The following is a 12,684-nucleotide window of genomic DNA, read 5'->3' on the forward strand; positions in this document are numbered from 1 at the left end:
ATAACATAACAAACGCAACACTAAGTAATAAACATAACAATAAATAGTAAAACACAATAGCCACATGTCAGTTAAAATCAGTTATAAGTGTCCAGTGCAAGTTAAAAATGTCCAAAGCAGAGTCAGGTAGAGCAGCTATTTAGCAGTCTGACTGCCTGTGGGAAGAAGCTGTTTAATAGCCTTGTGGTTTTAATTTTGATGCTCCTGTAACGTTTGCCTGATGGCAGAAGAACAAACAGTTCATGGAGAGGGTGTGAGGGGTCTTTAATGATGTACCATGTCTTCTGGAGGCATCGACTCTGAAAGAGGTCTTGGACAGAAGGTAGGGAGACCCCATTAACCTTCTCTGCTCCTCTAACCACCCTCTGCAAGGCTTTTTTGTCGACAGCACTGCAGCTGGAGTGCCAGGTTGTGATGCAAAAGGTCAGCACACTCTCAACCACGCCTCTGTAGAATGTAGTTAAGATGTTAGTGGGGAGTGATGCTTGTTTAAGCTTCCTCAGAAAGTGCAATCTCTGCTGGGCCCATTTCACAATCCCAGTGGTGTTCCTGGACCAGGTGAGATTGTCCGAGATCTGCACCCCAAGGAACTTGATGTTTTCCACTCTCTCCACTGTGGAGCCGCTGATGCTGAGGGGTGTGTGCTCAGGCTGAGACCGTCTGAAATCGACGATCATCTCCTTGGTTTTGGTGACATTAAGCATCACGTTGTTATCCCTGCACCAGCTCTCTAGGTGTTTGACCTCCTCCCTGTACATAGTTTCATCATTTTTGCTGATGAGCCCCACCACTGTGGTATCGTCTGTGAATTTAACGATCAGGTTCTCCTTGAATCTTGTGTGCTGCATCAGATCTGGCATAACAATTGTTTTCCTTTATACTCGTGTACTGGAGAACGATGACAGGATCTTTCATTGGTCCTGTTACAGTTACTATTCCATAGATTGCTGAGTATGCCCATGTGAAGATGAATCTCAGGGTTGTATATGGTGACATATATGTACTCTGAGCACAAAATCTACTTTGAGCTTTGAAATGACAATAAACAATCTGGAAACTTGAACTGCTGAAGCATCACCCTCTTTTGATTCTCTGTTCTTTCTCAATGCAAAGTGGAAAACAACATTTATTCTATGAGTCATAGGAGCAGAATTAGGCCATGAATTCTGCTCTGCCATCCATCATGGCTCACTTATTATTGCTCTCAACCTCGTTCTCCTGCCTTCTCTTCATAACCTTTGATGCCCTGACTAATCAAGAATCTGTCAACCTCCACTTTAAATATACTCAATGACTTGGCCTCCACAGCCATGTGCGGCAATGAATTCCACACTCTGGTGAGAGAAATTCCTCCTTATCTGTTCTGAATGAATGTCCCTCTATTTTGTGACTGTGATCCTAGGCTCTCCAGTTATCGGAAACATTCTCTCCAAATCCACTCTGATGAGTCCTTTCAAAATTCGATAGATATCAATGAGACCCCCCCTCCCCCCACCATTTTGCTAAACACCAGTGAGTTCAGGACCAGGGCCATCACACGTTCCTCATAAGTTAACCCTTTCATTTTGGAATAATTCTGGAACCATTCCAGAATCTATGATTCCTTCAAAGATCATTACTAATGCCTCCACAATCACTTCAGCTATCTCTTTCAGAACCCTGGGGTATAGACCATCTGGTCCAGGCTACTTATCTACCTTCTCAAGCACCTTCTTCTTAGTAATAGCAACTACACTCACTCCTGCCCTCCTGGCATACTGCTATTGTTTTCCACACTGAAGAATGACACAAAATACTAAAGATCATTCACCATTTCTTTGTCCTCCATTTCTTTCTCTCCAGTGTCAATTTCCAGCAGTCGGATATCCACTCGTGCTTTTCTATTACTCTTTATATACCTTTTATATTTTTGACAAGCTTACCTTCATCTATCACCTAATCTCTCCTTATAGTTTTTTTTTATTAGCTTTCTGTTGGTTTTTAGAAACCTCTAACTTCCCACTAATTTTTACTATGTGAAATGCCTTCTCTTTTGCTTTTATGCAGTCTTTGACATCCCTTGTCAGCCACGGTTGCTATCTTGACTGTCCTGTTGTACATACTACTTATTACAAATTACTACAAGTTACACATTGCACATTTAGATGGAGATGTAACGTAAAGATAATTACTCCTCATGTATGTGAAGGATGTAAAATCGGTTCAGTTCAATTCAAGGGCAATTTCTCTTTTGTTATTATAAGACTATTGAGTGGACCTATTGTAGATGAGGTGGGCAGAGATTATATCATCTTGGCTTCACCTCATTGTCTGCTTGCACTATGCCTTGTAACTATATCATCAGCTTCAGTTATTTTCTGCATTATTATTGTTTTCTCCTTGTAATCAGTCAATATAGTGATATGCTGAAATGATCTGTATGGATGGCATGCAAAACAAAGTTTTTCAACATAACTTGGTACAAGTGACAATAATAAACCAATCATCACTGACTACACCACAATTCACCCCTCTTCCACTTTGGATTCATCTGTTGTTAAACTCCCCCATAATGATCTCATAAGTCACTTACTTTACTTATTAGAGTTGAGCTTTGGACTCTGTTTTTGCTTATCTCCTTCCAACAGTTCTCTCCAGCCTTCATACTTCCTCCCTCACCTTGCTGTCGTCTGTCTCTCAATGACACACAAAAAATGCTGAAGGAGCTCAGCGAGTCGAACAGTATCTTTGGATGTTGAATAGTTTGTATAGTTTCATTTAATACCAGAGAAATGTATTCGATATACACTCTGGAATTCTTGTTCACATACATTCATGAAAACAAAAGAGAGCCCTAAAGTATGAGTGACAGTAAAAATGTTAGAACTCCAAAGCCCAAAACTCCCCCTTCCCACGCACAAGCAGCAGCTTGACCCCCCAGGAATGGGTCCTGCCACCACAAAGAGCCGAAGTCTGAGTGTATCTCTAGGTCAGGGTCTTCAACAGAACCCCATCCACCCTGAAAAGAAAAAAGAGAGACATCAAAGGTAGAAATTAAACTGTTTCCGAAGCTGAACTTGGAGGAGTCGCTATTGAGTGCCATTGTAACTCCGCCTCCACCTACAGAGTTAATAAATATCTGATGTTTCGGTTGAAACCCTTCATCCAACCCTTCTCTCTTTCACTGGCTATGTCGCCTCTCAATCTTGATGTAATTCTTGTCGACATTTCTTGTTTTTCCCCACAGATGCTCCTCAACCAGCTGAGTTCCTCCAGCAGGTTATTTGTTGCTTTTTCTCATTATTGTATTCTAATCTGTGTTGAAAACTATTTAATCTAAGCTGAAATTGAAGGGTCCCAACCAATCCCCAGCATTCACTTAATACCAGAGTTTATCATCATGTGTAGATTAATATTTCTCCAAACAATATATCCTAAGAAGATGGTGGGTATTGCAAACTGAAATAAAAGAAATCATACAGAAGGTAGATGTTACATGTCTTCATCATCTTCATTATGTGCTGTGTCACATGACATTGGCGGTCATGGTTTTCTATGTCCATGATTGTTCTTGCCAATTTTTCTACAGAAGTGCTTTGCCATTGCTTTCTTCTGGGCAGTGTCTTTACAAGAGCAGTGACCCCAACCATTATCAATACTCTTCAGAGATTGTTTGCCTGGCATCAGTGGTCACACAACCAGGACTTGTGATATGCATCAGCTGCTCATATGACCATCTACCACCTGCTCCCATTGCTTCACATGAACCTGATGGGGGGCTAAGCAGGTGCTACACCTTGTCCAAGAGTGACCTGCAGGCTAGCAGAAGGAAGGAGTACCTTACGTCTCCTTTGAAAGAGATCTATCTACACCCCGGCACTAGGCTTAGAGTTTGCTCAATTTGTCTATAACAGTAAAAAAAAATTACTATACTGTACTTAACTAGCATGGTTGTGGACTTGAGACGTGGTTTTTCTGATTTTCTGAGGGTAAATATTTTGTATAATGTTTTAATAATTTTTGCAGGCTTTATGAATGTTTTAGATGGATATAAGGAATTAAAATAGGGCTGTGTTATTAAGTAGTATTTTGGTATTAATGTATTAATATGTTAATACTAATTTCTACATTTCTCCCCCTCCCCCCACAGCATTCATACAAAGTATTCCCTATTTGTGTAAGTACGTGAATTTGACAAAAAATGATTTGGATACAAAGGCCATTAATAGTGCAATATTGAACCTCATGGAACATCCAAATAAAGCTGTCAGAATTGCATTTAGTGAAAAAATACATTATTTGATAGAATCCCAAGAAACTGAGGATCAGAGTTTACTTAAAGAGGTGAGTAAAGTTGGATTTGTAGGAAGAAGCTATGTTTCATTTTACTGGGATTATGCTCTGGTTTTCTTTCAGAATACTTGGCAAATAAGTGTTCTGATTAATTGTTTTATTTCTGTATCAGCCAGTAGTAAGTTTTAGTTTAAATTTTTTAGCGCAAATATTCTCACCAGCTGCAGTCTAACAGCATGTGTTCTGATGAAAGGTCTTGAGTATGACTCTTTCTCTTTGTGAAAATGTTTGACTTGCTGAGTATTTATGCCATTTTCTGTTTTTATTTCTGATTTCAATCATCTGCACTAAAAGAAAATTAACAACATGAATTACTTGGCTCTGTTGGTGATATATGGTTATTGTGGACAGTACATGTAGTTATTCATATCCCTGTGTCTCATTTAATATTGAAATTATATTTTAATGAAATTAATGTATGCAATTTAATTTCAGCTGCTTGTAACGAAGTTGAAAGAGGCATATGCAAATGCAAAGATTTCAAGAGACAACGAGCTGAAAGATACATTAATACTTACAACCAGAGAAATAGGAAGGCAAGTAAATAGGATTCAGAATGTTTGAGCTTGTTGAAAACTACAGAAGTAGACTTTTGTAAATTTGATTTAAGTATAACTTGAAACTAGAAGAATATATATTATATATGTGTAGATATGTTTCCCTTTCCTTTTTCAAGATGATTCTCTTGCCTGATCTTCTGACTTGGGTAGCACCAGGAAGGCAGAACTTAGGTGGTCAGTATTGCCCCAGGTGGTTTGTGACTAATGTCCTCATTTTGATGAACCACTGAGGATCCGATCTGCCTCTTGATGCGACTAAATTCATGAAACTTAGAATCTGAACTGAAACAAGGTGTCACAGTGCTGTGGCACAATGATACAGGACTTCTCATCTGTTGTATACATGCTGATGTCAGAATGTTAGTAAACCATGATGCTGTCATCACCTGTCAGGAAAAAGCCAGTAGTATACTCTAGGGTCTGGTTGCCTGAAACAAACTACTTTTGCTAATTATTGACCAACATCTGGAATGCAAATTCACTCATTATGACATTTTTATGACACTAGTATGCATAAAAGTGTGAGTAATCCATAAGTATTGACATTTATATAAACTTTATATCTTTCATATCCTCGAACAGAGCTGCAAAAGGAGATCTGGTTCCGTTTGCTCTTTTACACCTGTGCCATTGTTTGTTATCCAAGTTTACATATGTTGCTGGTGCTGCTTATACCGAGATCAGAGCACTAGCTGCAGCAAAGGGTATGAAATTGCAAGCCTTCTTCAGTCAGTACAAAAAGCCCATTTGTCAGGTGAGTCTGAGAATGTTCTTGATAACTAGAAGCTCACCTTCCTCGACTATTTTGATTCCAGTTTGCTAACTGGAGATTTGAGATATTGGTGGAGGTTACATTTGATCTTCCTAATCTGGGTTGATTGTGCTATTTATTTTGTTCCATTCACAGTTAATTTGACAACTGTACAAGAGTCAGTTTCAAATTTGCTTTGCAATGGATTTGTGTTATTCTAAATTCTGAAAGGTAATGTTAAGCAAAGAAGGAAGTGCTCTTGCTTTGGAAAACATTCTTTTTGAAATAGTAAAAAATAGTTGACAAATAAGTGAGGAAGTATGAAAAATGAAAATATCCAGCAGGTGAATAGAAATTTCTGTAGTTTTGTTCTTAAAAAGTTGAATCTCAACTACAAAACTCCTAGACACAGGGTTAACAGAGGTGAAACTTAATGTGTTAGGAATAATTTTAAATTAGTTTTAAGAATAAATTAATGAAAAATTAATTATGGTGATACAGATTTTGTTTCTTCAAAATCCATCTTGATTATTTTATTGGTGTTTCATTATCACGTATGCCTCTGGTATGTACTGTTAATTTGGTGATTTGCCTTAAGAGGTTACATCATTTCTAAATTGGAAATGTTATTTTAGCAGCCTTCATAATCTTAAGTGATTAATTGTATTTTCTTTCATTTAATGCTGTAGCATTGCAACATAAAATCATAAAGTAACTAACATTAAAGGATATTCTAATTATATTTGCCTATTAGAGCACAATGCACTTTCCCTTGCATTCTTTTACATTCATGTCATGGTCTGGATTGCTTTTGAAACAAAAGCCCTTGTTTTAGTTGCTTGGTCATTAGTATAACACAGACCAGGAGGGGGTGGGGTCAGGCAGTTGCCATTTGCACTTCCCTTCCAGTACCTGTAGAACAATAACCAGTCTACACCTACACGCACACCTGCTTTCACAAGGCTTTTTCTGGAAAGTGCTCAAATCTGTGATTTTCTGATGCGAATACAGGTATGATTTCATTGAGTCATGGCTTGCTGCTTGTTCTTATTCTTGAGAAAAGATCTTTGTTGTCCTCTGCACCTTTCTGATATTTTTTTTCCATTTCATATTGGCCCTCTTTTAAAACAAAATGCCACCATGACTCCTCAGTTATCTTAGTCTTTTGTTTATTAGCTCTCGAGGCCACGTATTCAGAGATTCAAGCAGAGTACAACAACAACAACAAACGGGCATCAAATAGGATACACAAATGCTACTCCCTCCTCATCATCCTCAACACGGGTGCTCCCCAGAGCTGTATGCTGAGCCCACTGCTATGCACACTGCTCACACACAACTACATAGCCAAACGGCCGAGTAATTATACCGTCAAGTTTGCCAATGACATGGCAGTGGTGGGGTTCTGTTTCCTGAAGAGGTTGAAGAGATCTGGAATCATAACCTTCTACAGATGCGCAGTAGAGAGCATTGTAACATGCTGAATACTGCATGGTACAGAAACTGCACTGCGGCAGACAGGAAGCCTCTACAACGGGTAGTCAGAGCTACCCAATGCATCACCTGCACCATTCCACACTATCAAGGACATATGTATATGGAAAGTTGCTGGAGAAAGACCAGCAATATCATGAAGGAGCACATACAAAATGCTGGAGAAAAACGATGAGGAGTGGATTGAAAAGGTGGGGGAGGGGAGAGAGAAACACAAGATGATAGGTGAAACTGGGAGGGAGAAGGATGAAGTAAGGAGCTGGGAAGTTGATTAGTGAAAGAGATACAGGGATGGAGAAGGGGGAGTTCGATAGGAGGGAACAGAAGGCCATGGAAGAAAGAAAAGGAGAGAGGAGCACCACAGTAAGGCAATAGGCAGGTAAGGAGATAAGGTGAGAGAAGGAAAAGGGGATGGGGAATGGTGAAGGAGAGGGCGGGGGTGGGAGGAAACTATTACTGGTAGTTCAAGAAAATGTTCATGCTATCAGTTTGGAGGCTAATCAGACGGAATATAAGGTGGTGTTCCTCCAACCTGAGTGTGGCTTCATCGCAACAGTAGAGGAGGCTGTGGATTGACATATCAGAATGGGAATGGGAAGTGGAATTAAAATGGGTGGCCACTGGGAGATCCCACTTCTTCTGGTAGACGGAGTGTAGGTGCTCGGTGAAATAGTCTCCCAATCTATGTCTGGTCTCACAGATATACAGGAGGCCACACCAGGAGCACTGGACACAGTAAGTGACCCCAACAGACACACAGGTGAAGTGTTGCCTCACCTGGAAGCACTGTTTGGGGCCCAAAATTGTAGTGAGGGAGGAGGTGTAGGGACAGGCATAGCCCTTGTTCCGCTTGCAAGGATAAGTACCAGGAGGGAGATCATTGGGGAGGGACCAATGGACAAGAGAGTTGTGTAGGGAGCGATCCCTGCGGAAAGCAGAAAGTGGAGGGAGGGAAAAATGTGCTTGGTGGTGGAATCCTGTTGGATCTGCAGATTTCTAGCAGCTGCAAATTTTCTCTTGTTTGTAATGTCATGAAGGATTCCACCCGCCCTGTATGTGGTTTGTTTGCCTCACGCCCATCAGATAGGAGGCTATGTAGTAATCATGCCAGGACTACCAGGCTCAAAAACAGTTAGTTTCCCCAAGGCTGATCAACACATCCACCCATTAACCCTCCCCTCCACACTCCCAACCACCACTTCTTTATCATTTCCTGTCAGTCACCTTATGTACATACACTCCTGTGCCTCATGTCACTTTATGGACATACAATCTATGTATAAACAATTTTAGATAATGTATGAGGAGGGTTTGATAGCTCTGGGCCTGTATTTGCTGCAGTTTGGAAGAATGGGTGGGGGGGTAATGAGGAATCTCAAGTGGAGAGGATGTTTTCAATAGTGGGGGGAGTCTTGGACCAGAGGGTTTATGTCTTATGATGCATGAAATGTTATGAACTAAAAGCATGAAGGGTGCAATTTATGTATTGTTAATTTTAAGCTCATGTTGATGTGATGTTGATGTGATTTTTTTTAAGATGGCATTCAGATGGGTGTTGTTTAAACTCTAGAATCTTTTTGAGGGAAATCCATTTTGTGGACTAAGCTGCTATCACTGACCAGTGTCGTGTTTGTTTTGCAGTTCCTGGTGGAGTCATTGCATACAAGGCATCTGGCAGCCGGTGGTAGTACTGGAAGCCAGAGTAAAGAGTTGGGTCATCGGGAATTGGATCATCAGCGTCAGATTACACTCGATATGTTATCGGAAGTTGCTCATGTATTTGATTTTCCTGATCTAAACCGCTTCCTGACGGTATGTAAATAGTATTGCATTTCTCTAAGTAATAAGAATGTAACAGCAAATCTTTAAAAAAAAGCTTTTTTTGTACAATATTTAAACCCAGGTATTAAGGAATTACTATTTTAATGTATTGTTCAGAAACCTGAGGCTCTTTGTTAAAATAAATGGTGAACATTTAGATTTTCAGTTATTTATCCTTTCTATGGTGTAGTTGCACACTTCACTTGTGTGACTTTATCATCCAGTATTTCACAGTTTAGAGTAGTACAGATTGAGAAGTGATTATGACTGGGATGTTGGCCACATTGCCCTCTTTCTTTTCCCGTAAAAATTGCAGTAGGGAGACCAAATGTCTTGCTGGGCGAGTTTAGGTGATACGATGATTCCAAAATGATTATTGATTACATAATTTTCAGAAAAGATGATGTAAATTGAATTTTTGGGCATTCTTTTTCTGCATGTTGATAGAGATTTGCCCTTCGCATTTTAGTTAATCTATTGCTCTGCTATGGAAACAGCATCCGGTTTATTATCACTAACATATGTCATGAAATTTGTTGTATTGTGGCAGCAGCACAGTGCAGTACATAAAATATATTATAAATATGGTATAAATTACAATAAGAAATATATTTTAAAGATAAGTAGAGCAAAAATAGTGAGGAAGTGTTTTAACAGTTATATAATGGTCCAGAGAAATTGGGGTTACTGTAATGCATCGTATTAAACTGCCTTATGATTTGCTTGTCCTACACAATTGTTTGTCGAGTCAGTACTCAAGCTGACAAAGGAGCGTTGCTCAATTTAAGCTGGCGTGTGAGAAGGTAATATTTTGTTTTCCAGCGAACCTTACAATCTCTGTTGCCATACCTGGCTGCAAAGGCCAGTACGACATCTTCATTATTGATCCGGACCATAGCCAAGCAGCTGAATGTGAATCGCCGAGAAATTCTGATCAACAACTTTAAGTACATCTTTTCCCATCTGGTCTGTTCCTGCTCAAAGGATGAACTTGAACGTAGTCTACATTATCTGCAGGTAAGGCTATTTGTTGCAGTTAATGTCAATTTATGTTTGCTTTGCTTGCTAAAAAATTACTGTCCAATTGAAAATGTTGAAACAGCATTGCAAGAGAAATGTCTCATCAGCTTTTATATCCCAGAGGTGCTCTGATTCATCTCTGATAACCAGTATTAGTTGCAGACATTGTGGGAAAATGTGTGGGCTTCAGTGTTTCATTCACCTGGCTGATGTGTTGCATTTGGAAAGGGATGCAGATTGTTTACCACTTTTTTTCTGGGGATTGTTTAAAATATAGTTGTGAGCTACCAGTTGTTATTGATAAATTTTCTGTGAAGTTTCGGAAAACCCTTTAATTTTTCCTCCTTCTGCTTTAAATTTTTTTTCTTTATTTAAATCTGTAATGCTGGTACTTGGATTATGAAGACCAGCCTCAATCCAACAAATGTATTATTCCAGTCACTGGATACCTTCCTTTGTGCTTTCCATCCTTACCTCATTCTCTCTGTAACTACTTTTCCAGTTCTGGTGAAGGGTCTTTGATCTGAAACATCAACTTTTTTCCCCACAGATGCTCCTGGATTTGTTGATTGTTTCCAGTGTCTGGGTTATTAAACTATCTATGTAACTGCCTTTTATTCCTCCTTTCAGGCATCAGGGATTAATACTCAAAAAATCTTGAACTGTACCACTCCTTTCTCTCTTTCATCACTCTCCCAGTCTCTCATTGCTCTCCCCTCCCCTCACTTTCTTTTGACAGTTATAGCATTTTTGTTTCTTGCCAATGTGTGGTTTATAATTTTTTATTTATTTATAGAATTTGGGCATTGATAACAAAACCTATTTTCATACCGCATCCCAATTAATCTGTAAGATAGTACTTCTGGGCCACTTTCATGAACTGATGTAGTCCATGCGATGACTATGTTCATTGTGCTTCTGGGTTGGGAGTTTCAGTGTATGAAATGAAAGACATTAATATGGTAAACCTAACGTGTAACTTGGAGGGTAACCTGCAGGCTGTCGTGTTTCCATGCAGATACGTCCTTGCTCTTTTCAATGGGTCAAAGTTTCAGAATTCTGTGGAATTATTAATGAAACTTTGGTGAATTGCTATAATACATTTAGTTGAAGATAAACATTGTTTTTGTGTGGACAAGGCAAGTAGTTGATAGGCGTGTTTTTCTCAACCTGTGTTGAGAAAAAGGTTAAGTTTGTGTCATTAACTGGCAGTTACATGGCATGTTTATTGCATCGCAATTATCAATCGAAGTTTAAGTGTTCTCTAGGTTTTGCTGCACTTAGATGAGGTCTGCTTTCACGTCCAAGGAGGAGAGAAAGGAGGTGAATTTGCTGTAATCTTTAGCACCTGCCCTTTGATTGCTGTCTTTTCATTCCTTATTGTTTTGCTCCTTCACTTAGAATGAAACTGAACTTGAACTGGGCAGTCTTCTCAGGCAGGATTTTCAGGGCTTACATAATGAGCTACTTCTGCGCATCGGCGAGCACTATCAGCAGGTTTTCAATGGACTGGCCATACTGGCGGCTTCTGCTTCTCGGAGTGATCAGTGCCAAACATCCAGAGACATTACTTCAGCAGAGTTAATGGTAAGGAACAATTTAAACTGCCGTTGTACACATGATGCTTTTGATGTTAAAATGTCTGTTACCTCTCTGATGCACTTATAAACAGCATAATGGAACTGGTTTTGAACCTATAAGAAAACAATACAGATCAGCTAAAATTTGAAAGCTCTGATAGAATTCTGATCAAGCAATTTTAGGAATTGAGTAGATAAAGGGCCATATTAAGCTGGATGTGACTGGTATTTACAAAGGGAATCAGCAGCACTTGTCCACAGCCCTGTAATAAGTCCTTAAGTAAATTTTTCTTTGAATTATAATTTTTTTTTTGCTAGGTAAGTGTTTTACCTTCTGGCTTGCTGTCTGGTTGGCTGCTCAGCCATTTTGATGAGATTCGCGTTATTTGTCACATGTACATCAAAACAATCAGTGAAGTGCATCATTTTCATCAACGACCAACACAGTCCGAGGGTGTATTGAGGGCAGCATGCGAGTTTTGCCATGCTTCCAGCGCCGACAAAGCATGCCTACAACTTACTAACGCTAACCTGTATGTCTTTATAACATGAGAGGAAACTAGGGCACCCGGAAGAAACTCACGCAGTCACGGAGAGAGCATGCAGACTCCTTACAGACAGCGGCAGGAATTGAATCCCGATTTTCCAATTTCTGGTGGTGTTAGCAGACATCCCACCTCTCCTGGAAGTTCTGGGAGTCTTCCACATATTAATAGTGGCTCCCTGATGCCCGCAAATTATATACAATGTCCCGGAAATCAATTTTTTTTTAGAGCAAGCGAGTGAGAGATAGCACGCGCGAGAAAGAGAGAGACCACGAGAGCGAGAGGGAGAGAGAACGAGCGCAACCATGAGAGAGAGAACGAATGCGCGAGAGAGAGACCACAAGAGAGACCGAGCGTGAGAGAGAGAGAGCACGTGCACCATGGGAGAGTGTTCCAAAAGAAGAAAATATAAAATGTACGTCACCCCAGACTACACTAAAGTGTACCCCTGCCTAATAGGGGTCAAAAATAATGACAGTGTTGCTCACTGCACTGTTTGCAACAGTGACTTCTATTGTCCATGGTGGGTTAAGACTGTAAAAGACATGTTGAAGTGAGTTTAACAGGTGTCATTCATTCAT

At 39.8% G+C, this 12,684-nt stretch overlaps 1 protein-coding gene across 3 annotated transcripts in view; it reads left to right on the forward strand.

The window, feature by feature from the left end:
* The window catches only part of atr (ATR serine/threonine kinase), a 134,200-nt gene that overhangs the window by 49,334 nt on the left and 72,182 nt on the right, over positions 1-12,684 (forward strand). For 2 of the 3 annotated variants that reach the window (XM_063045415.1, XM_063045414.1), the window contains exons 11-16: positions 4,130-4,323; positions 4,768-4,868; positions 5,475-5,646; positions 8,779-8,949; positions 9,781-9,975; positions 11,380-11,565. In XM_063045415.1, coding sequence (XP_062901485.1) covers positions 4,130-4,323; positions 4,768-4,868; positions 5,475-5,646; positions 8,779-8,949; positions 9,781-9,975; positions 11,380-11,565 — 1,019 coding nt within the window. Of the gene's footprint in view, positions 1-4,117; positions 4,324-4,767; positions 4,869-5,474; positions 5,647-8,778; positions 8,950-9,780; positions 9,976-11,379; positions 11,566-12,684 lie in introns of all 3 variants that reach the window. The other variant, XM_063045416.1, reaches the window with a different exon arrangement.

Source organism: Mobula hypostoma, chromosome 4 (genome assembly GCF_963921235.1).
Source record: "Mobula hypostoma chromosome 4, sMobHyp1.1, whole genome shotgun sequence".
Taxonomy (NCBI): Eukaryota; Metazoa; Chordata; class Chondrichthyes; order Myliobatiformes; family Myliobatidae; genus Mobula; species Mobula hypostoma.